Source organism: Struthio camelus, chromosome 12, assembly GCF_040807025.1.
Source record: "Struthio camelus isolate bStrCam1 chromosome 12, bStrCam1.hap1, whole genome shotgun sequence".
NCBI classification, from domain to species: Eukaryota; Metazoa; Chordata; class Aves; order Struthioniformes; family Struthionidae; genus Struthio; species Struthio camelus.
The window spans coordinates 12462280-12486766 of record NC_090953.1 but is presented as its reverse complement, the minus strand read 5'-3'; the positions used below and the strand labels follow the sequence as shown (position 1 = coordinate 12486766).

The 24487-nt window shown below is 38.1% G+C and overlaps 2 protein-coding genes across 14 annotated transcripts in view; one reads left to right on the top strand and one right to left on the bottom strand.

Annotated features, from left to right (window-relative positions):
- Positions 1 to 3045, top strand: part of USP50 (ubiquitin specific peptidase 50) — a 12791-nt gene extending 9746 nt beyond the window's left edge. The window contains exon 8 of one of the 2 annotated variants that reach the window (XM_009681327.2): positions 2345 to 3045. The gene's annotated coding sequence lies outside the window, so the exon portion shown is untranslated. The remainder of the gene's footprint in view (positions 1 to 2344) is intronic. The other variant, XM_009681328.2, reaches the window with a different exon arrangement.
- The window catches only part of USP8 (ubiquitin specific peptidase 8), a 25627-nt gene extending 1140 nt beyond the window's left edge, over positions 1 to 24487 (bottom strand). The window contains exons 1-20 of one of the 12 annotated variants that reach the window (XM_068958916.1): positions 24322 to 24466; positions 23613 to 23732; positions 16975 to 17145; positions 16043 to 16187; positions 15333 to 15418; positions 12527 to 12671; positions 11792 to 11849; positions 10923 to 11067; positions 10431 to 10593; positions 9636 to 9780; positions 9228 to 9448; positions 7479 to 8069; positions 6249 to 6338; positions 5530 to 5610; positions 4889 to 5151; positions 3798 to 4010; positions 3090 to 3300; positions 1252 to 1488; positions 567 to 709; positions 35 to 167 (exon numbers count right to left, since the gene is read on the bottom strand). In XM_068958916.1, coding sequence (XP_068815017.1) covers positions 35 to 167; positions 567 to 709; positions 1252 to 1488; positions 3090 to 3300; positions 3798 to 4010; positions 4889 to 5151; positions 5530 to 5610; positions 6249 to 6338; positions 7479 to 8069; positions 9228 to 9448; positions 9636 to 9780; positions 10431 to 10593; positions 10923 to 11067; positions 11792 to 11849; positions 12527 to 12671; positions 15333 to 15418; positions 16043 to 16187; positions 16975 to 17078 — 3174 coding nt within the window. In that variant the 5' untranslated portion in view covers positions 17079 to 17145; positions 23613 to 23732; positions 24322 to 24466. Of the gene's footprint in view, positions 1 to 34; positions 168 to 566; positions 710 to 1251; positions 1489 to 3089; positions 3301 to 3797; positions 4011 to 4888; positions 5152 to 5529; positions 5611 to 6248; positions 6339 to 7478; positions 8070 to 9227; positions 9449 to 9635; positions 9781 to 10430; positions 10594 to 10922; positions 11068 to 11791; positions 11850 to 12526; positions 12672 to 15332; positions 15419 to 16042; positions 16188 to 16974; positions 17146 to 23544; positions 23820 to 24321 lie in introns of all 12 variants that reach the window. The other 11 variants (XM_068958913.1, XM_068958919.1, XM_068958921.1 and 8 more) reach the window with 11 other exon arrangements.

Here is a 24487-nt window from a genome sequence, read left to right as displayed (position 1 = left end):
CACGTAAATTTTGAAGTGTGAGAGGGTTACTTACTGATACTGAAAACAGATTGTATCTCTTCAAGCTATTCTTGGGACCAATAACATACTGTGCCAGGTCAAGAGTTTCCAATGGGAAATCTACAGAGGTTTGAAGCTTTTGCTTCCATCTTCCATCATAGGAAAATCTAGAGAATTAAAAAGCATTATTATAAGTTACAGGTTGTTCACAAGCTATCAAAGAATCTTAAGCCACGTTCATTCTCTCTGTTTTTAACCTAGACATAATCTCAACCAGAGACTAAACACAGTTTCACAGAGAACATTTGGCCCCCAATTCTGTTAATACTTGCACATGTATGTGTCTTAACACAGAAAATTTAAAGAGGCTACTTGTAGAAGTGTTCTGTGAATTACAGCCTAGTAAAACAGGCATCAGATGAAAAATAAAATTCTTGCAGCATTACAGCTGGAAACACAATCTAGAAATTCAATTAAAAATGGTTAGCTACTGCATTAGAATGAGCAATCTCCATGAAAGCCTAGTCACTTCATTCTAGTTACTTTGTCACCACTCAATGCCATACCTTTTCAAGTGCACAAGAAGAACGGGTGGTAGTTTCCAAATTTCTATTTTTTTCAAAGAATCCCTTCGGGTTTTGCAATGGCTACAGTAAAATCTATTGTTATCAGTGAGCTTCTCCTCTTTGGAGAACAATCTAAGGCATTCCTAAAACAGAACAGGAAATACAGATTGTGAAAGGCAGGTGTTTAAGAAAGCACAGCACAAATGTTTGTTTCCTATTGGGCTTTTAACTTGTATCAGTTATCTGCATGCCAGGTTTTACAAAGATGAGGAAAGCTGAGTTCAGTCCATGTGCAGAAGTACAATTTACTGCATGCATTAATTAGCTGCAAGTCTTTCAAAACATATCAACGTTTTGTTTAAAAAACATACAAAAAAACAAACAAAACAAAAAATTTATACTATGACCTACAAAGACAAACACTATACAGTCTTTTCTGCCACTGAGACTTAAATATTTCCATCTTGCTTGTATTTTAAAACTTTTAAGAAATGTCTTTTTTTTAAACTTTAGGAGAAATTAAAAAGTAAGGAAAACTCATGCTCATGTTTCAGGTTAGTATAAATTAAGCTGCAAATATTGACAAACCCCTTCAACAAGAGGTTGAGCAGAAGCAGCATCCTAACAAAATCATGAAAAGAAGTGTTTTTACTGTGAAAACTGTTTCTTTCTTGTGCCACCTTACCTGCAGCGTACATTTACTAGTGGATGCAAGTGGTAAGGACAAATACATGAAAGCCTCAAAGGTCCGGGACTTCTTGTGACATGTAAGACACTGCACTGTAGATTTGAACTGGCCTTGAAAGAGTGCCACAATAATGGATTCGTTGAGCTGTTTGTGTTTGTGCCAAGCTTGTTCTGCTGCTCTGAAGTCATCAAGATGATCATTGTTTTCTTCCTTGTATCTCTTCCTATTGTCAGCCTGGTTAACAGAAATTTAAATACCTCAATCATATGTTAACATATGTAAAAAATAGAAAGTTTCAGCTAGAGGCAAACATACTATTGAGCATTTCCAAGATTATTTAAACACATCAGTGTAGCCATCTATTTCTTATCTAGTTATGTTTCTTCCATTATTCTCCTCAGTACCTTTTACTGTTACAGAACTAATTTCTGCATTAATTCTGAATACTTGCATTTCATTCTACTTCCACGCAAGGCTCCAGTAACACAAACAGCAATACGTATCCACTATAAGTTAATTTAAATTGTGAAAAACTTCTATTTTGAGACATTGATACTGGTTTCTTGCAAAAGTCATGTGCCATACCAGTACTTTGTTTTTGATACATGTTAGAACTACATACCTTGCCCTCAAAGACTCATACCAGTCTCATACTTTGCCGCCACCCACTAGCTTTCAGTAGTGATGGAACTGACGAGGGAATGACAGATCACTTCCCCAAAAGTTACTACTACCTGAAAATAGCTCTACTTTCTGAAAAACTAGATACGTATCTACATAGAGTAACCTAGATTTGTGGACTGAAAGCATTAAGCTAATGAATGACTGTCGTGATCACAAAGCAGAAAATGGGTAAGCGTCACATGATGCACAACAGCATACATCCTACAATTTACTTAAGCTAACGGGCCATCAGAGGCATCATAAAAATAAGAGCAGAAAACAACCGAGCAGCAAATAACTGAAAAGACCTGATACTGCTAGTTTTATTATACATTCAACTTGATAGGAAAAAGTTCAGCCTAAAGAAGTCTTTTCGCTAATGCATAATGACCTAGACTGGTTGTTTTAAACCTTTTTCTATTTGCAGGTGCTTATCACAGTTTTAAGGCTACAACACAAAACTTGCTTCTCCTAGCAAGCTTCTCCTACCTTTAGCAGACTCCCGAGAAGATTTCTACAGGATTCAATGGCCAGTACTCTCCAGGCTGAAAACCTTTAGTTTAGATTACGTGTTCTCTAGATACAAGGCATATATGGTTCAATCATTCAAGGAGCCTGACAGATGAAGACTCCGGGGGGTATCAGTACCCCAAAAACATAGAGATGTCAGAGAAAAGGGTTTTCCCACCACAGCTCAGAAAACCGAAAGTAAATTGCCACCTAATCTTTGTCTTATTTTCCCTGTATTCTGTAAACCACAGCATCTTTGGGCTCAGCCTCTTCAACCACTTGGCCTGAAACAGCTACAAAAGTTAGCCTCTACAAGGGACTCCTGGCAGCTGATGCAAAACTGAGTAGACCTCAGGACCTCCAACTCTACATAAATATAGGAAAAGCAAGCCATTTTAGCAGCTCCGGGACCTGCCAGACAGAGGGAAGTAAGGAAATGGGACTTTGTCTCCAAACAGCAATGGAGAAGGTAAAACCAGCAGAAATGCTTGTTCAAGCATACTCAGAAGCTGCTTAAAAAAAAAAAAAAATTTTTTTTTAAATATTTCTGCCTTAGCACAAAACTTTTTCTTTTAATTCCTTACTTAATTAAAGTAAGAGGTTTTAAACTTTTCTCTTGATCATTTGACAGATGTATAATTAATTAAAAGTGTACTACTTACTTTATTTAGGTCTTCATGCAAGCCATCCATTAGAAAGAGAAGCAATTCTTGAGAGTCCTGCTGGCTATATCCTGCAAACTGGTCATTAATCTTCCCAATTGTAATTTTAAAATCTTTTGGACTGATATATTTATACTGTCCTGTCCACAAAGCTTTCATTATTACACCAAACTCTTCAGCCACTTCACCTTTATGCCCCAGGAAGTTTGACCTGTACAATTAAACAGACATAAAACACAGCCATTCAAATAAGACTTTATTATTATTAATACAAGACTTTATCCCAGTTTTAAAGTAATTTCTTTAAACCAAGAATAACTGCTTGTAGGATCGAACTAAAATTTTTGTCTACTTTGCCACTATGTACTTTACATACTATGTGTTAGTTCCATATTCAAAATTGGATTGGTGAAAGGTACAAATATTTTCTGCTTGTTTTGTAAACTGCTTCTCAAACATTTTGTTTGAGTCAGGAGACTCTAGCACAGCTATTTATCAATGCGGTGAGCATAATGTAAATAAGATTATCTAGTAAAGCCCATTTCGTCCCCCAAGTGAACTTGAAAAAGCTCTCAAAGATTTGAAGTTAGTGTTTTCTTTCTTAAAACCTTAACCTCATTACAGATTTGATTTTTTTTTTAAATTAACAATCGTAAAGACATTCTTCCTTCAATCGTCAATTAAAGGAGGAGAAAAATAGAGCGTTACCTGTTAATATCATCTTGATACAAATTTCTGTTAAAATAGTCAGCCAGATGTGGTGCATTGCACAGACACTGTAATATGGAATTCATATAGCAAGTGTTCCCTAGATTTCGAAGTCCTGTGAGAGCTGGTCCTGATCCCCCAAACACAGGATTGAGATTCCGAATTTGTGATGCAGAGAGTCTTGAAATTTCAGCTTTAGTGTAACAGATTGGTCTGTAAGGAAGAAATTATTTTTTTTAAGCCAGTCTCAGGCTTGACACTGTACAAGGCACACTGTAGAGCTCCATTCTGTCATGCAGTGACCCAGCTGTCTTCTCATAGATCATTTTGAAGCTCTGAGAAGGCAGCACACTTCAGACCTTGGAGTTAAACAGCATGCCTTATGTCATTTAACAGACTTCTCCAGCCAAGCAGTATCAGCTGGCTCTAAAGAAATCCCTGTTCCCACTCTGTCTAGTTCTGCAGCCTCAACGGACACAGAAAAGTAAGACTATGCACATAACTTAACAGAACAATCCTCCCTCACAAGAAATGAAATACCCTGTCACAGGAGGTCACCAAATGCCATCATTTAAGGTATTCAAGACTAGTCAATGCAATAATGAGAAATCCATACACACTGACCTGTAAGAAGGCTGAGTTCTACACTAAATCAGTATGTGTGTGTGTGTGTGTGTATATATATATATATATATATATATATATATATATATGTATATGTATTTTTTTTAATTCATGGATGAAAAAAATAACTCTTGGTTGATTTAACTAATCAGTTTAAAAACTGAAACTCTGCATTTCAAAAGATGTCAGAAGCCTTGACACAAATACCACCACACAAAAAGCAACTATCGATCAGTTAACACTGTGACCTCCAAAAAGCCAGGTTATCGGATGATAATTGCAAGAGTTCTCAAACGTGCCCTATACTTTGAACTTGCCGTGATAACATTGAAGTCTGTCAGAGAAACTCTTGCATGCCTTCGTAAAGTACTTAGAAAATATTAATGGATTTAGTTGAATAAAGACAAAGAAAGTCCTATATGCTATCATATTGTATGAATTGTGATGCTGTAACTTATCAGACCTACTTATTTTCACGATTGACTGCAGGGGTTACAGGAATTCTTTTCTTCTCCTCCTCCTGAATGGCTTGGGTTATATCTGGGGAAGAGTAGGAGCGCTTCAGTTTGGAGTGTTCTCTTTCTCGTTCAGCAGTCACCTGTGGCTTGGGTTTATGGGTTGGTGGGGTAGATGGAGGAGTGGATGAAGGAGCCATTTCTGGTGGATACATATGAACAGTATTTGTTGGCGAGTGATAATAACGAAAGGTTCCAGTGATTGGATCCAGAAACTTGGGAAAGAAAAACAAATGGTTTCAAAGCCAGGTAAAAATCCATCATTAACTTGACTGCCTACATTTGGGCTACTCTATGAACAGTGCCTGAATTTTTCAAACACTGAGATGTTACAGTACTGATTAACTCAACAGTTGGTGGATTAAATTTATTGGCAGGTACCACTTGCACCAAAATAAACAAACAGCAACTGCTCAGTACCAGAAGCTGCAGATGAGCTCCACTTGCTTCATTAAAAATTAAGATTCAGAAAATAACTGGGAAAGTTTAAGAGAATAAATCAAACAAGATCTAACTTAGAAATATGATGCAACTGTAATTCACTACAAAACTGCACAAAGTAACTGGATTATAATTTCAGAACAGAAAGTTACCTTTGCCCAACCTGCAGGCAGTCCTGGTATTATCCTTCCCATTTCCTCACTTCGTGCTCTCATTAACGGCTCCCGCTGAGACTAATAAATACAATAGAAATGTAAGGTACGTACAGCTAGTTATGCAGGACAACAATCTGTATATGACTTCTCTTATGTAGGTAAATGATTTTATACAAAACAGTTCAATAAAAAATCCTTGATTATAGCTAGAGATGTGACTTACTTTAGGACAGAAATATGGTAATTAAGTACCACTTTTTTCTTAAATTACTCAATCTATACAAAATCAATTTGTTGACGTGCTCCAGAGGGGTTACAAAAAAGGGCAATTCATCTTGCAAAAATCTGAATAGTTAATTCCTTCCCTAAGGAAGCCACTTTATTAGGAATACATGCTTCTGTTAAGCTATAAGGATGACCTTCTCTCCTTTCCAAAATGGGATGCAAAGGGGTATGCATGAGATGATGAACATGCGTGGAATATTTGTTAATACCATCAGAAACATATAATGATTTCCAGTGAAAGTTTCAAATACATTTGTTGAAGATGAATGGCAAATGGAAAAAGCAAATACAGCTGTAGAATATGGCTCATCTTTTCTTAAGGAGAAGACTTTAACAATTAAAATGAGGTGGAATTTAACAGGATATGAAATAATAATCATAAAGCATCTGCTCTTGATTGTTTTTGGCTACATATAACACATTGTATTTACTTTAAGTCTTTCAGTATCTTGTTCAGAATCCTCTCTAAGGGCTCCTGGCTTTTGAGTTCCACTGTCTGGTTGTCCTTTAACCCCCGTTTGCTGTAAAAGATTTTGAGAGAAGGCTTTCAATTTTCATGTGGAATGTCAGTAAAGAGGGCCGATAAAGCAGAATTGGGAAAAAGCAGAGTTTTTTTTTTTTTTTTTTGCTGCTGTTGTTAAATACAAGTGCCACCAACAAGTGGTTAGAGCAGGTATCTACAAATAAACTGATCATTTTTATTTTTCCTAGCTCATATAACAATTCTTTGGAATAGCCTTTATAGCCGAACGTTGTGTTACATAGCACAGTTGGGCAGTTGGATAGTTTCAAGAGCTCCTAAATAAAGTTCCACTCACAACGCTCTCCCTAATAAAAACTGTGAATTTTACAATTTGTTGTTAAATATAAGATTTTTTTTCCCCCTTGCACTTGTCACTGTGCCAAAGATCATCCATGAACAAGGCACACTGTAAAGCCAACATTATGATTTTATTTATCAGGGACAGGAATATGTGAAGTTGCTCTATCAGTCAAAAAAAAGCTTAGGAATGACTGTGTTAGGATTTCCCAGGAACCTTTACTTTGGCTTCCTTGTGTATTAGTATTACATTAGTATCAACAGAGTTGTGTGAAATAGCAACTGCAAGAAAAGAAAAATAACCTAACACATTTTTGAAAAGTGTTTAAGACATCTGTTCTTCACAAATGGCCCTTTTTCCACAATCAGATGAGTATTTCACACTAATAGCAGTTTGCAAATTTTTCACCCGTGTTTATGTAGTAGGGCATTTATTACGATAATATGATTCGGTCTTTCCCTAGCATGTGTTACAATAATGGAGTATGTATTATGGGGCTGGCATAGGAGATTGAATATTACCATGTCTCTAGAGTTGAAACGGAGAATAGCGGCCTGTGGGCCATCCCTTCTATTTCCACATCTGTGGGAAATTTTTTTATCCTATGGGAATCCCATGCTGCCCACCCACCGTCAGATTCCAAGTTGTCTGTAAAAATCTAACCTTTTGTGTCTTGGTTCTAACTTTCTCCTCTATATTTGTGTAAAAATGGTAGGCCTACATGACATTTAAATATATTTAAAACTTCCAGATTGATACTATCTCACTTCAAGATGCACTCACAAATCATACTGAATAATTACTCCAAGCTTGGAGATGATTTGCTCTTTTCTTACTAACCTTGCCTGAGACGGTCACAAAGGCCGTATCTCCTAATGCACATCTCTGCATTTCTGGTGTTCTGGTCCCCTTTTCTCTTTCTTCCATAGATATTTTGTCAATCTCGATACTTTTTGCATCCGTACTTTCTGGTTCATTTTTATTTTGCTGTTTTGCTTCTATTACTTCTTTGTGCGCTCTCTCTTGTTCTTTTTCCTCCTGCTCCCTTTTTATCTGCTCTTCCCTCTCCTTCAGTTCTCTATCCTCTTTGGCTTGTTGCAGCTTTTCTTTGTATTCCTTTTCTTTCTTTTCTTCCTTTGCTTTCTGTTCTTGTTCTTCTTTTTCTCGCTTAAGTTTTTCTTTCTGCTCTTCTTGTTGCCTCTCCCGCAATTCTTTTTCCCGTTTGTTCTTCTCTAACAGGGCAGCAGTTTCTGCATGTACGCGACTTTTTTCTTCTTCTGTCAGAATGTTCTTTGCATCACGTAGTGGCTTTGTGGACCGGTCTGGAATGATTCGTCCGTTCTCAGCAGGCTGGCTGTCACTGACTGTACTTTCATATTTTGGTCTGTTATCATCCAGAAGTTTTACTGAAGGCTTTTTAGTACGATCAACCTGTAACGCAATGTGTAGAACAACAAATTCACCACAGCTACTACTGCTTTGTTAGCTAAACTTTTTCCAAGTGAGATTTGTGAAAGAACAAAGATGATATCAAGTCTGCTTCTGCCAGAGGGATAATGAACTTTCAACTTCAGTAAATCTGATTATTCAAATTACCTATTAAAGAAATTAGGTATTCACTTAATTTCCAGATGTGAGGTAAGAATTAACAAGCTCTACAGAATCATAAAGACAGTATTAAGCACTCATTAGTACAACTCAATCTTTATTTTCAAACTTTCAAAGGTGAACATTTTAGGGCAATCAAGCCACCCTAATTTGGGTGTGGCTCTCAATCACACGACACAGCATGTGATTAAGCAGATCTGCTAGGTGGGGAGAGGTATTTAAGAATGCCTTACGCTCAGACCTAGGAGAGCAGGTTGTGTTTGATACAGGAATGGAAGTTCTGGAGAAAGAGACAGTCTAGTTCAGTGAAAAACAGAGATATGTAGGAATAAGAGATAAAAGTATTTTCCACAGGTTAGGGTCTCTTAGCTAAAATCTGAGCTTAGAGGAAGCATCTATAAGAAAGAAAATTAAGAGCCCTGTCTGCCAAGGAAAGCAAATTATTTTAGTACAAGTGCTCTACAAAGCTTTTTTTGTTGTTTTGTTTTTTTGTAACTGAAGTTTTATCCCTGTGAAAGGAAGAAACAAAAAAATTCCTCATATTTCATTATTGTGCCAAGACTGACAGACTACTTGGAATGTTTCAGAAAGCTGGGCTTTGGAATAACCAAGGTAAGACATGGCCTAACTTCCTTTCTCCCTACTTCATGACATGTATGCTCTGAGTAGATAAGTTTGTTTACAGACTTTCTGAACTAATGAGTAATTGCTGACCCTCAATTTCTCAAGCACCCGTGACAAAATCTTCATTGAAAACTCTGCAAGTATGTTAAGTACGTTCAGTTTAATAAAGCTCTGTGGATTACTTACCATAGCTTCACAGACCATCAGTGGTCTCTGTACCACTGTACTTTTGTAATTCAGTATCTGGCTAAGACAAATACTGAAAACATTTCTTTATGGATTTAGGCTTCTACACTTGATGAGTCTCTAGCGGCTTAACATATCAGCACCAAGAAAACAAACAAAAAAAGGGCTTACCTCAGGGATGCTTCTTGTAATTGATACTGGGTTAACTACAAATGAACTGTCAGATTTTGGAACAGTAGCAGCCTGTGCACTTGGTCTGTTAAGCGACTTCAGTCTCTCTTCCAAATTACTTTCTGTTTCTTCATTCTCAGTTACTTCTATTGGAGATGGCTTTATTGCAACAACAGGTAGAACAGGAGCTGGCTCTTCCAGAGATGGATAAGAAAAATCCACTGGGAGGGTGAGGGGAGGGGGGGAAAGACAGCTTTAAAAAAAAAAAAAGCCTCCACCAGATCCAAATACTTACTTAGAGATCTAGCCCAGGACAAGGCTATCACAAAAACACTTGAGTGACTTAAAGTTACATCCAGTAATTATGAATTTGGGGGCGGGGGGGAAGGTGTCATCCTTTATACTTACAAGAAACAGTCACTGCTTCACTCCTGCTATGTTGGGGTGGAGTTACTTTAGCATTTGTTGTGTACTGGGGAAAACAAAGGAGCCAATTTTCATAACCTCCTTCTAGGACTAAAGGTTCATTCTGCAGTACAGTTTTGCTTTCCCACTGAAAGAAGAAAAGTTGAAACTAGGATTTAAAAGCTTCTTTGCTATTTTTAAATCACTTAACTCCTGTGTTGTAAAAGACTGTGTCTAGTGATCACATTAAGAGAAAAGTTATTTTTGAAAATTTTTAATGAGAATTAAACAGGCTGCAAAACCCCTTTGGGGATAGAGATTCTCTTTGTGTATGGGAAGGCTCAGCATAGTGAGGCTCCTCGTTCTACCTGCAACAGGTATGAGTTTTTCCAAAACAGAACTACTTACTGATTGTTCTGGTAACAATCCTCTACATAGAAAAAGTTATTATAACGTTTGCTTCAGTTTCTTATTTGATAAGCCTGCCGTGTGATTAGGAGCATTAGCTTTAGAAAGCAAAACGTTAACTTTCTGAAAAAGCCTGTTGAGCAGGAGAGTTAAATCATGTTGGTCATTTACCTATTTAATCATTTACATGGTCCTTTTCTAAAGCACAAGCAGGAGAAAGTGCAACTTAAACAGACTCCTTCTTTTGACAGCAGAAATATAGTCTTTGAAAACTGAACCACAATGTTTGCCTAAAACATCCCAAGTCTCCCATATACTTTGTAATTATAGATACTGTCAGAGCTTCATACTTATTGGGATAAAGTAATATAAAATGCCAAATCTGCCAACCTTAAAAAGCGCATCTTTCAGGCTCTGAAGAGTTGTTCCTAGTTTTAAGTCTCCTGCAGAACTAAACCAGTCTAGCAGTATAACATAATCAAAATGTCCTCTCTTCTTCCATAGATCTCTAGAATCCTCTGGGAGTCTAGTTTCAATCCAGCTAGTGGTAACCCTGAAACGAATTAACACGCACTTAAGGACAAATATACAAGTAACATTTTGTTCAAGAATGTACAATCCACAGATATTTATATGCTTGTATCTATGGATAAAATACATCTGGTCTGGCTTAAAGTCAGTACCTACAATAGCAGAGCTGTCAAGGTACATCTCGCCCACACACATCAGGGACTCTTAATCTAAGTGTACAAGCTTTAATAGCACATAATCCTTCTAACACAGTGACTTTTTTTCCCCTGTCAGTTTACACAAGGGGAAGTAAATAAGACATACTTCAAGAGAAATTTAAGTAGTTCACTGTCATTTAACATTATTCCATACCCAGGACTGATAGCTTCTTCTGGGACACTGATAGATCTTGGAATACAGGATTCTTGATAATCTTTCAAGCTTCGAGTGTCCATTATGATCAGTTCAATGTTTTTGTCTGTCATCATTGCAAACAGTTTCTCAGCTGAGACTGCTCCTTGAGATACAGAAGTTATTAGAAGCAAAAAGCTACAGTACAAAGAGATAGCTATGATCACATCTCACTCGAGAAGTCAAGACTGCAGATAGATGAAACAAAACAGAAAGTGTGTACAGAATCCATTTGTGTATATTCCTCCCAAACAGTCATGGAGGTGAGACACTCAAACATATTGGCACCTGTTGCTCCTACTGCTATAATGATTAGCAGTGGATCTGCTGAATTAGACAATATTGAACGCTTAAACGATTAGTTAAACTTTCTGTGGTTTCACTTAAATCAAGCTATATAGGCAGGTATTCATAAACTACATGCTGCAGATGTTCCTCTGCAGTTGAGAACTCTAGAGGACAATCTCACATGTTTATTACATGAACAAAATCCAGAAGTTAGGGAGGTGGGGAGGGGGGGCTGAAGGGATTTCTTCTTTAACTAAGAAAGCTGACACATTTCAGCCTGGCTAGAAATTTTCCCCATCAGCTGAAGATATATTTTTGTTTCTATTTTGATCACACTTGGGCTAGTTCAGCTTTAATAATTAAACTGCATTGAAAATGTGAAGATAGATATATATTTTTTTTAAAGTTACAGGATACCTGCAATTGCAACAAACTGCTCTGACTGTGAAATAACTCTTCCTATAAAGAACTGCAACTAGAGAAGTAAGAGATGAATAGGTATATAGAGTCTCTTTCCACATCAGAGGGAACATGTCTCTTACCACTCAGACTGTCAGACTGTTCCTTTTTTTCCAGTGACTGCTTCTTCTCACCATTGATCTGTGTTGAAAGAAGAAGAAAAAAGTTAATTTCATATCTCATAGTCAGAACCAAGACGGCCAACAGACACTGACTCTCACAGAACTCAAAGGAAACTGGTCAGACTGAAAGCTACGAAAGAAACCCCAAAAGAAGCAGCCTCTTCTAATGTTATGTTGACAAACACACTAGAAAGATACCAGCGTAGTTGCCCTACCTAGACAGAAATCAATTAAAAAGGCAATAAAACCTAGGACTGTGTCATCTACTAGATGAAATTACTGAAACATTTGTGGAGAGATGGGGTTCCTTGCTATGCTATTGCTACTAAAGAGGAGGCATGTTATCTGTAACATCAGCTTATTACCATGCAGAAACCTTAGGTTTCCTGTGTAAGGTAGTTCTGGCAATGCTGATAAATGTAGTTTTACTATACATAGACTAGCTTTTTGCCAAGTCAAATTCTGTTTTCTGCATGCTTCAGAAGCTGGAAGGACCTAGCCTTTTCCAAAGAAATCTCAAAGAAAAACTACGGAGAGTGTAAACTGATTTTCAGTTTTTTTTTTTTTTTTTGCTTTAAAAACAAACAAAAAACCACCCTGACCCTCCACTGGAAATAGTTGCTAAGGGAGACCAAATGCTAGATCAAAACTATATATTTAAACTGAATTAGAGAATTTGTAAACATTTTCAATTACCCTTTGGCTTTTTCCTTTGGAATCCACTGCACTCTCTGAAGAATTTTTCGCTGAACTCTTTCCATCCTCTTTTGCTTCTTGCTTTTTCTGCAGCTCTTGTCTGTCCCTCTCTTCAAGTTTTTTCCGAACTTCAGCTTCCTCATATCTATTGAGGGGAATTTAAAAAAAAAAAAAAAAAAAAAAAAGCAGCCTGTTTTTTCCCAATATCTCATTATTGGCTAGTCTTGTATAATTAGCATCAAAATCATTAAATCTTTGGGGGTGGAGGGGGAAAGCTGAAGTATTGTGGAATTTCATATTTCCCACAAACTCCAGTTTCTTCCCTGACCCTTTGATATTATTCCTCTCACTTCTGGGGGAGGGTTTTCTTGTTCTTAAATTCTGTTTTGGGTTCACTTCATAGCCATTGCTGTTAAGGTTTAGCGCCCCCCCACCCCCCCACCCCGATCTGAGGTCACGCTTAGCTATGGCATCACTAGATTTAGTCAGTTTTTCATTTCTCAAAGGTAAGAGAAAATACTGATGAATCACGGGGAAATTTCCACACGTTGTAACGATCACCCCAGGTATTTTATTTGGTTTTGCAACAGTGCTAACGCCGCCACCACTTAGGACTAAGCTAACTTAGTCCTTTCTAAACTTTTTTTTCTGAGAAGTCAGATAAAACTAGCTACAAGCATCCTATATAAAGGCAACTTTATAATATTGTTATGATCTTACTAGTCCCCTTGCTGTTTATTTTAAACACTGGAGCTACAATGAAGTCAACATTAGAACTGTGTACACCCAACATTTTTTGGTATGTAGGTCTTGCATATAGTTATCCTCTTCATAAAGCCTTAGACTTTAAAATTAGCTTTCTAGCCTTTTGCCATTGGCAAGACAGTCACAATTCTGTAAACCAGTGGCTTCCAAACTACAACCTTTAGATTACCAACTGCAGGCTTGTAAGACCACATCACTGTTAAGTAGCACTCAGTTAAATCTAATACAGCTCTGAAAAGACTTAAGGGTTGGCGTCTGAGAAGCTTTAAGGGTTACCAGTGAGCCACAGAACCAAAAAGAACTCTTTTTGAACTAACAATACTGATGACTGAGCCAAGCAGTGAGACATGAACACTGAATTGTACTAGTAATTGCTCATTTTAATGAGCTATATTACTTAATCATGGTTAGTATGACAATTACTATAAGTTGCATTTCATTCCACAAGCACCATGTTAATGAATGAGATCATGGACACCACATTTTTGTCTCTGAGTCTATTCTGTTTTGGAGTCTATTCAGCTAATTCTCCTTAAGGGGGAGGCTTAACTCTGTAATTTTATTTTTAAATAGGCATCTAGATTCAGCAAAGGCCCTGTCCTAAGTCAGGACAGGGCATTTTGTTCTCCTTTGGAGTTAATGGTACTAAAATATGTTTAAACTTTTCATTGAACTTGGTCAATATGGAACATTTACCCCTTAACTTCCCATTTACCCATTAATATGCCTTTGAAGCATGTAGTAGGTCATTCATGTAGGTATTCCTGCTCCTACGCAAGTGATATTTCACTAGCTCCACTTTTTGTTAACAATCAACATTTAAGCTATTTGCTGGCCTATTGCCTGGAAAAGAAATTATACAAATAACAATTTCTATGAAGTAGCTTCTGCAGTTACACAGGAGTCATGTTACATTTGTATGCTCTTTAAACATGAATATATTTTGCACAGAATAGCAGAAAAAAATTATTGATTGTATCAACTTCCAAAACTTTGTTCCTCTGATTTAAAAAAAAAAAAAAAAAATTACTGAATAATAAGTCTCTAAATAATTTTGGTGTTCCATAACTCTATCAGAGAGTTTAGTCTTATAGTGAATTTGTAGTACTGTTGAAGTGCAAAACCCTTTTTTAAAAAAAAAAAAGTAAATATTGTGTCATAAGACATTTTTGAAAAGCCTATTTTCATATATATGCAACTGCTCTTATTCCCATGTTCACCTAAACTAGCTTCTTTAACTACTTTAAAGGGCCTATGAGGTGCTTTTATGCAACTACTGAAATGGGAGAGAGGGAAGGGAAAAAAGTGCTTAGCTGAGAGAGAAAGCAAGAGGAAAGCAAGACAGCCGCTGAGAATGCGAAAAAGCAAATAAGGCTGGAAAGAAGGCAAACTGTATTAACAGGCACCTAAATATCAAATCCACCTTCCAACTGCTTCCTGATACAATTTTGTGGCTTATGGTACAAAGACATATAACTTGACAGTTATAGCTGTGCTACCAAAAGCCCCCTCTATCACCTCAGTTATATACTGGCAAAACTGTGCTTTTTCCATATAGATGTCTCTGTGCAGCAGCTAGCTGAAGTAAAAGGTATTTTCTTAGTATAAACTAATCTACATTAGGAGGGCTTTTTGACACAGGTAAACTTTAGGAGCATGTTGCTACTACGTCTGGCTTTTGTATGTCCCTCAGAAAAGAACATTATAAGAAAATGGCTCAACTCCGACACGCATATGGCTTAAGTCTTGAGTTTTCTTTTCATTAGAGATGTTAAACAAAAATAGGAGACAACATCAACAAATTAGTTACCAAAAATTGAGATGATGTAGACAGTGGCAAGTTACTGGAATGCGTGAGGACAAAAGTTATCTCTAACAGACTTTCTCAGATAAACAGTTTAAGTTCTCAAGAGTTTCAGGTATCCACAAACTACTGCGAACCTAATCCCTTACTACTGTGTAGTAGGAAAACTTGCAATTGCAAATGTACAGGCTTCAGGTATAATGAACAATATCTTATCTATGCATTGTAGTCACGTACCTGAGTTTAAGGCTGTCTGAGAGTCTTTCAGCTTCTTCAATAGCTTTTTTTAAGTTTGTAGGTCCAAGAATTGAATGAAAATAATCCTAAAATTACAAGCATCACCACTTATATTAACAGTACTGTTTAATCCCTACTTCTGTGCATATCAAGAGCACGTAATGCACAGAAAACTGATAATATAATGATAGGAATGCCAACAAAAGCAACTGTTTTGGATATTTTCCCCTCAAACATTCACTATTAAATACAATCGTTCTATAGCACTAAAATTTATGTGTGTGTACGTATATGTGTGTATATACATGCAAGGCAACTCAATGTATGTTTGTTTATGCTCAATTAGCTAGGCCTGAAATGAATACAACAAACACGGTCTCCCACTTGCCCCAAGCTCCTTAGTACTGCACCAAGAAAGGTTTGGATGAGAAAGATAATAGGATTACCTCTCAGTGAAAAATATTCACACATCTGGCAATTTATATACCTTAAGTGTAATTGACAAAAGCAAACTGTGGAAGCAATTAATGACAGAGTTGCCAAAAATAAGAAAGAAAAAAATCTCAGCACAAATGAGAGAGTTTACTTAATATCAATGTAATCCTCTGAATGTGTATTAGTGTAACTTTCCATACTTTCTACTTCTCTGTACTTTTCCATTTTCTGTGTTTCTACCAATGCAGAAGTAGTCAGTCAGAAAGCTTATATACCTGTTGCTGCTTGAAATCGGGTCTCTTCTTAATAAAATTATAAACAGTCACATATTTCATATATAGGACATAAGCTTTTTCTTCATCTCTGTCCAGTCTGCTTTCTTCTGCTGCCTTGAAAATCTTAAGGGCACTCTGCACATAACTGAAATCAAAGAGGAGTAAAGCACCTTTTCAGCACAAGATACCATTTTAAGTGTTTACGGTTTCTACCTATGTATTAAATATTTGCCTTACCATCTCAATATAAGCCTTTCACTAAATACGAACTGCAATTATGCTCCTCAAATAACGTTTCCCTTCACTACTTTGTTTGCTAACCTTATTCATAATCTTCCATTATTAAATAGCAGACTGAGATATGGAAACGTATATATATGAAGAAACTTTCCCATTCTCAAAACAATCATTTCCTCTGAGAAAAGAGGAATTCACAATAAAACAGAATGAAATGGCTGATTGTCTAAAAATGCTAGAGATAAAGTATTTTCTATTCCCATGCAGAATCCCAGTTGCTGAACTTTTAAACCATTTATAAACTAGTATTTATATAGACTTTTCTCAAAGCACTCAAACTTTCATGTGCATCACGCTCTGACCAAGTCACGTTTTGGCAGTGTGTAAAGTTATCTTCTGTAGGCAGTAAGCATATCTGATTTGATCGCTGAGAAATCTATCTGTAAAGCCATCAAAGATTTGATACTTAACAGAAATAATTGAGGAAATTTAGGTCCATGATACCTGAGTGGACCGTGCTCAGAAGAGTAGAATTAATGCTTCTAATACCTAGAGTTCCTCAAGGGGGAAACTAATTAAAACTTAATACATAGAGGAAATTATTTAACTTACATAAACATAAAACTCTACTTAGTATGCGCTACTTATAGTTTAATTGATTATGGATTTACTAGTCAAAACAAAAGTCTAGATACCTCTTTGTACTGGTCTTTTCAGGTTTTATTTCTGTCTTCTTGTTGAGATCTTTCAAGGAAGTACAGAGATATAGCTCTTTAGGTACAGATGCCACAGCAGGCATGTTAATGTTGTTACTTATGTCCCTTCTAGGATGGCACGGCTTCTTAGAAGTCTCTATAAAAGTTTGTCTGAAAAAGAAAATATAAAAGGTAGAAAAAGTGCAACTATATTCCATTAATTATTTTTAATGCAGTTAGTTATAACTAACTGTATGGGATTATTACCTAGTCTGTCCTACCTTCTGTGAATTATCAGAAATACAAGACCACCTGGAACTTATGCAGTTAGAGATTACATTGTAATGAAGAATTCTAAATGTAATTTAATTGTTAGGCAATGATTCAGAGTTATAGCACCTGATCAGGTCTGCTGTAACCTGGCTTACATCAGTATCAACATGCCTCTGTCTTTGATATTACTCTAGAAAAATGCATAGACAAATGCATCTATTTATTTAAAATGAAAATTCTGTCATTTATTCTGGGTAATTATTTCTAATACAAAATATAAAAGGAAAAATTAATTCTGGGAGTCAGTAAAAGTTCTTTGCCAAGAGTTAGAGGAATAACATTGTAGCTGCTTAAATTGCAGCTATTCAAATGTAATCATCCTTTAGAAGTCCTCTTTTATTAATTCTAAATATTACCGATGCAAGCAGATTAGCTGAAAAGTTAGCAGACTATAAATTAGACTATAAATTAATTACTCCCCTCAGAAATGACAATTATTTGAAATAACTCTATGTAATCTATCAAGAATGTGAACAGTATGTTTAAAACACTAGAAGAGTAATGAAACAAAGAGAAATGTGTAATGACTTACAAATGTTAATCATCATCTTACCCTGCAGATTTATCTGACCATAAAGCCAGTCAGTATGTTATAAAAAATGTGCTGACCTACCTGTATTCAGAAATTTTTAATGGATAATTATTTTATGACTCACTTTGGGCTGACCTCTGCAAACGGATGCTACACCCATCGAAAGGTGACTTGTAACATCTTGGTAAGAAACACACGCAAGCTGAGGTAGAAGAGAGGGAAGGTTGCTACCGGTAAGTCGATCTGAAATTCCTTGGACGTGCTGTAGGTCTTAAACTCCCACATACCATTGCCTTTCTGTTTCCATTCGGAAGTGTTCTTCAGGCATCCTTTAAATACTTTAGCAGAGTTTGGCCAGAGGGGACTATTAAATCATCTAATCTTACATTCTGCGTGTAATAGGTCATTAAGTCTCATACAGGTAGTCTAGCTAAAGTATTTGAATTTAATGCACTGTAGGGTATCTTAGCCTCTTGGAAAAAAGAATCAAGCTCTGCCTCACAATAGGGGAGACATTAGAGTGCTAGCAATACCAAAGAATTAAGGGGAACTAATAAGGAGAAAGATGCTTCCCAACAAATAACCACCTTCTGAAGGTGAGGAAATAAGTTAAAACCTTTGACAAGACAATAGCAGGGGATTTTCCTTACACCTCCAAAGTGATGGTCAGCATGACAAGTGTGACCAAAACCCATCAGCCGCTAACCTCAGAGTGAAGTTTTGCACAACTGAATCAATCTGAAGCTCACTGCCACCAAATGACATTGTCATGGTTTTCCTCCCTATTTCTCATGCTGCTCTGGTACTTGTCCAACCTTTTATGGAGCCAATTCAGCTTGCTGAAGAGGCAGAAAAGCTACAGAGCTCGTGTGAGGAGAGCAGTTGGTATGTGCAGCCAAGAGCGAGAAGGTAAGATGGGAATGCAACCCCTTCCCACAGCACAGAGCCGTTGCGTTCTTTGAAGTGTCGTTGCACATAATATCAATAGTTTACTGTTCCTGGTTTAGAAACTGGTTATCAAATAAAGGCACCAGGTTAACTCACCCCTTTGATAAGCTCATATTGGAAGTAAATGCAAAAATAAGATAAAATACATATCTAAGGATTTTTCTTTGATTTAAGGTCTGGCATGCAATTATTGAAGCCATACTGGCCATAATGTCCAGCTGCTTAGATAATTTACTACATATATATACAGATGCTGTACTTGGTAACTTTCCAATTATATAGCATCTTTCCAAAGCTGATAAACATGTCAAAAATCCTTCCTTAGAATGATTTCACGATTATGATTTACTTTCTAGCATTATTAAATAATTAAGTCCTCATTTTACCACAACTTAAAAATGTTTTAAGATGCACAGACCTGGAATACGTTTTTTCCCCCTAAGTTGTCTTATGCTCAACTTGAACTTTCAGGAAGTATTCAGTGTTGAGAGTCAAGACAGAATTCATTACAGAATTACATTCAGTAAAAATGAACAAACAAAATGAACCTAAAGGATCTTCCCAATCCAAAGCTTTTTCTGCCTAAAACAAAGGCATGCTTTGTATAGTCTTATGGAGTTACAAGGAAAGACTTCACTCTTATTAAGACTTTAACATTGCTTGTCTAATCCTGCCTTCAGAGTGTATCTTTAATTGGCTTCAGTTTTTTTGTCGTCCCCCCCCCCCCCCCCCCCGCCCTTGGAACTGCAAATAGACTTTTCTTTGAAGCTTTAACTCCTTGCTAAATATATCGTCTATAGTTGCTTTGTTATGTAACCAGTATTTTCTGAATCTTAAGAGGCAGCATTTGGTTGAGTTCTGACAAACTTAAACAGAGTGTTATAACTCAATATGTGTTCTGGAAAAGATGAAAATAATGTTTCCATGTCTGTGTGCGTATGAGGAAAAACAAGGTCTTGTGGAAGATGAACCACCCAGTGAAAGGCAAAAGAAGCTAGCAAATTCTCAAGCGTTGCTGAGCAAGCTTGATACGGGCAGCTCTTCTGGAACCTAATTATAAAAAGGTAAAACTCTTGGATAAAAGTAAAATCTGAGGGTTTTTAATATGAAAATTAAAGCAAATGTGTAACTTTAACACTTTCTCAAGAGAGAAGCTGGTTTTCCATGGTTTTCTGTTATGATTAGTAACAGTTATAACTCCAGGTTTTTAAATTGCCAGGTAGGTGCAATATTAAATTTACTTGTCTCTTCAGATCAGAAAATACTTCCAAACCTTTTTCTAGACATGAGCTACTAACCACTTGCTTTCAGTCTGTCCGTACAGCATCTCATGAATGAGGTATTATCCCTAAACCTCCTATAGCACTACAATTCATATCATATGCTGCAGTAAAATGAATGGACATGCATTAGGAATAACTTCTTCGGAAAGCAGTCAGATTCCCAGCAGCCTACTTAATGGAATTACATGCACAACATGTGTCGTAAGTAAATATGAAATTTCAGTTGCAGTCTCTAATTCATTCTTCAAGTACAGAACGCGAACTATGCAAATATAGTTAGCATTTCCAGAATCTTATGCAGCAAAAATACAAGAATTCCCTAACTATAGTCTACAGACTGACCAACTGCTTGTCAGAGTTGACCGCTCAGAATCCTAGTTCAGAGGGACACTCAACGTTTTTTTTAAGCTTCTACCAAACTTTAAGATGTGATTGCATCTTGATTTTTATTTTTATTTTTTCCCCTTATACCTTTTTTCAATGCTATTATCACTCTGTAAGTTGGGGTATAGAGTGAGCATTGAGACAGAAATGAGAACGCTAACAAAGCTCAAATTCCTGATTGTAGATTCACAAGTGAAGATAAGCTTTTCAACGCTTTTCAAATTACTGAGGTCCCTAACGACAGTCACGAACTCTGGCCTTCTTGCTTTTGGTAGTACAGACTTGTGTTTATTCGTGGTCTAACAAAGGCTTCGCCATTTATAATGACAGACCAATCCAAATTGGATTGAGTAACAGAAACTTTGAAAAACAAGTAGCAGTAGGAAATACTAAACTGGTTCCAGAAGCATACGCGGTTCTCATCTCTACTCATTGTTAGTACTGAGAAATAATGAAGAAAAAAAATGTATAAACATTACAGTTTAGAAGGCTATTAAAATTTAGGAAGCCATATGCAGTAAAAGTTTACAAGTTTCTTCCTGTAAGTCAAAAAAGGTGAAGAAGGGAAGTAAATGGGTTTTTACAGCAGAAATAATACTGCTGGTGATATTAATAAAAAATCCAAATGCAAGTCTACCAGTGCATTTTGGGCATAGTACTTTCAAAATAGTGACTGACTACAGCTTTTAGTTTATATTCAACTAATTGTCAGACCGACTCCATTTCCTTGGTCAACAAGGTGAAGAGACTTGGTTTGCCTAACAACAACTCCTAGGTAAAGCATTGCTATCCATGTAGAGACAAGTAAGACCAAATGATCAGATATCCATTTATAAGAGATCGAAACATTAATAAAAAAGAGGTATACAGGCTATGAGTATTGCACTTTTCAGGCAGTCTTCCTCTCTTCCTTAGAGAGAAATGAACAAGACAAGCAATGGGCCCAAAATACTAGGTATTAGAAGGAAAAAACAACAACAAAACCTGAGAACTGTAATAGGCTAACTTATTCAAGAACAGCATGAGCCCCCCTCCTCCCACTTCTCTCCCTCGCTCTCCTCCTAAGCAGTAGTAAATCGTTCTGTTGCTGTATGTTCTGAGCAAGCGTACAGCCATAGGCTGGGTGCCCTATGGCAGCTAACATCCATTCTAGTTCATCAACAAGTTCTTCCTTGTCTCTTAGCATAAGCCCAGATTCCCTCCTCCTCACCTCATACCAGTCTCTAGCCACTTCTTAAAGAACTGCAGTTTGCTGCCGCCTTACTGCTAGTAATCTTATAGAAATCGGTGCGAGAAAAACCAGTTCATGAAACAAACTGTCTGTATTTGACACAAGAAACATCTGATGGGTAAGGGCCAGGCACCAGAATCATCATCTTCTGAAATCCAGAAGAACTGCTCACTTTCGCACTCGGACGCGAGTTTCTTCATTCACTGCACTTACTCCTCCTTGCTTCTAAGATTCAATAGAAACTTTTGCTAACTACTCTCACTTCTCCTTTTACTTTCCAAAAGTTTTTTCCAACTACTCTCTCACTTCCTTTTATCCACTGTGGGTCTCATCTTTTTATCTTACTGTCATCAGACATTCTATTCTGATTATTGTTTTGAAGTCAAGTTCTGTAGCTATTTACTGACAATTCATTTCCATGTAATAGAAACTTGTTATTGGCCTGCTAGCCTTTACCCTTTAGCATTTGCTACCTCAAATGAATGAGCTCTGTTCCCTGTCAGAATTGAGTAGGTGTTGGGAAGACTTTAGGATTTCAGAATCAAAGTCTGCTCCTTTATATATACATATAAGCAGCTGATTTTGAACCTAAGTTTTTGCATATATCCCATTCCTAATTTTATTGGTCTCAATACTTCCTCTAGCAAAATAAATTGCACAAATGAAGTTCAGGAGTAGTAAACAGACAGCAGCAAAGTGCACGGAGAAAGACCAACTACTGTGAAGTACATACTGCATCTGTGTTTGTTTCCACTAGAGGAGTAGCAACTGAACTGTACTTTTGATCAGGAATTTCATATCAATTTAATCAGGAGAAACTGTTGCTGGTCCAGTCTGCGTTGATTAGGTTACGCTCGCTTTTGCGAGCGTTCCATTTCCCCGTCGCTTCTGATCAACGTAGCAATACAACGGCAAAACCGAGGCGTAAGTGAACCCACCAAATAATACGTGTGGCTCTTTCATACATCCACAAGGGAAAGAGAATAGTTCCCTCCCCAGCAAGAGGAGAAAACTGGATCATAAAACCGTAAACGCAAGAAGTGATTCAAGTCATAATACCTAAATCTACTATTAATCAACTCTGTGAGGAGGTGGGAATGACCTGTTTCATGTTTACCAACCTTCTTCCTGAAAATGAAGATCAAAGTCTGGATCTATTTATCCTAAACCATGGCTGAAGCATTGTCTCCATCTCCTTTTTTATACTTAAGAGCACTGAAAATAAGGTGGATATCCAAAAAATACAAGGGAAATCATGCGTGGATATTGATGGCCATTCAAAATACTTAAAATGGATAGTTTTACACTGACAGAGAAACATACCTCTTGATAACAGGTTTTGCTACATCTAATTATTATGACTGTTTTATTAAGGATATGAGTAACCTGTAAGTGGAATGACCATAGCCAGAACAACGCACAGAAGCAGTTATGTTGCAAGTAGCACACGCTAAGGCGGTCTGAACTGACATGGTAAGTACTGTGCACCCATCAATTCAGGTATGTAATAAAGTATTGCACTTATTTTTGTGTCCAAGACTTCAGCAAAGAAGTGGCTTTCTCACAGGCATGAAGTTTTTCAGTTCTTTTGCAATTAAGTTTTATTACTTGTATTCTGTACACAGGGGGTTGGTTTTCTTAATATCAGTATTAACCTAGAGATACAGCACTTAAACATGACTGCATCTTAAAATTCAATCAGTACATTTATCTCTGTGAGCCATATGCATTTCTTGCAGGCTCTCGTACTGTTAAAGCTACAGACCTCGGTCCTACAACTTAATGCGCAGAGGCAGATTATAATCGCTGGGGCCCCTCCTAGCGCGGCCAGCACGCTGCCCCGGAGCACCTAAACTTACGCCTGTTTGCTGGGTGCTGTCAGTCATCGTAGCAGTTGCACAGCGTGGGTCTGTCTTGGGCCACGTACCGTTTTGAAACGAACGACCTCCGCGGCAAAGCTTTGGGACCCCTCTCATAGCGTCGTAGCAAGATCGTTTCTGACAGCGTTTGCTGATCCAACAGTCAACAGTTCAACTAACACTGACTTCTGCGGGGTGGGGAGGAGGAGGGTAGTTCACGACGAAGTTATTTTAAAAGGTTAGGTTTTATAGGGGAAGTTTGAGAGTTAAGCAATCTACGTTTTTAAAAGAAAAAAAAAAGCAGCGTCACTTTATTTAGATTAAAAAGCTACTTGAAATCCGCCCAACGTGCACGAGCAGCGTAGGTAATGGAAAGCGGGGGAGGGGAAGGCGAGGTTTAACGCTCCTGCACGGTTACGAACAGGTTAAAGCCGGCTGGCAGCCCTGCGCCGCGCCAGGCCCGCGGTAACGGGCGCCGCGGCCCGGCGCCAGGCCACGGCCAGGGCTTCTCCGGCGCCGCGGCCCTCGGCGCGGGCACCGCTCCCGCCCCGCCCGCTCTTCCCCGGGGGCTGCGGGCTGCCCAAGGTCACCGCGGCGCGGCCGGGCCGCAGGGCTCGCGGCAGCGCCGGCACCCGCCGGGCCTCCGCGCAGCGCGGCGCGCCCTCGGCCGCCCCCGGCTCCGCTCCGCGCGGCGGCGCCGGGCCCGGGGCTCCCCCGCAAGGGCGCCCCCCCGGCCGCCCGCCTCCCGCCCGGCCTCCGCACTCCTCCCGCACTCACCGCGGCGGGATCGCGCTGCCTCAGCCCGCCGGCCCGCGGCAGGCCATGTCCGAGCGCGGCGGCCGAGGAGACGCTACGCGGCCATGGCTGCGGAGGCGGAACTCGGCGGCAGCGCCCGCCCCGGGCCGCCGCTCCCCCCGGGGGCGGGGACTCTCCGCCGCCCTGC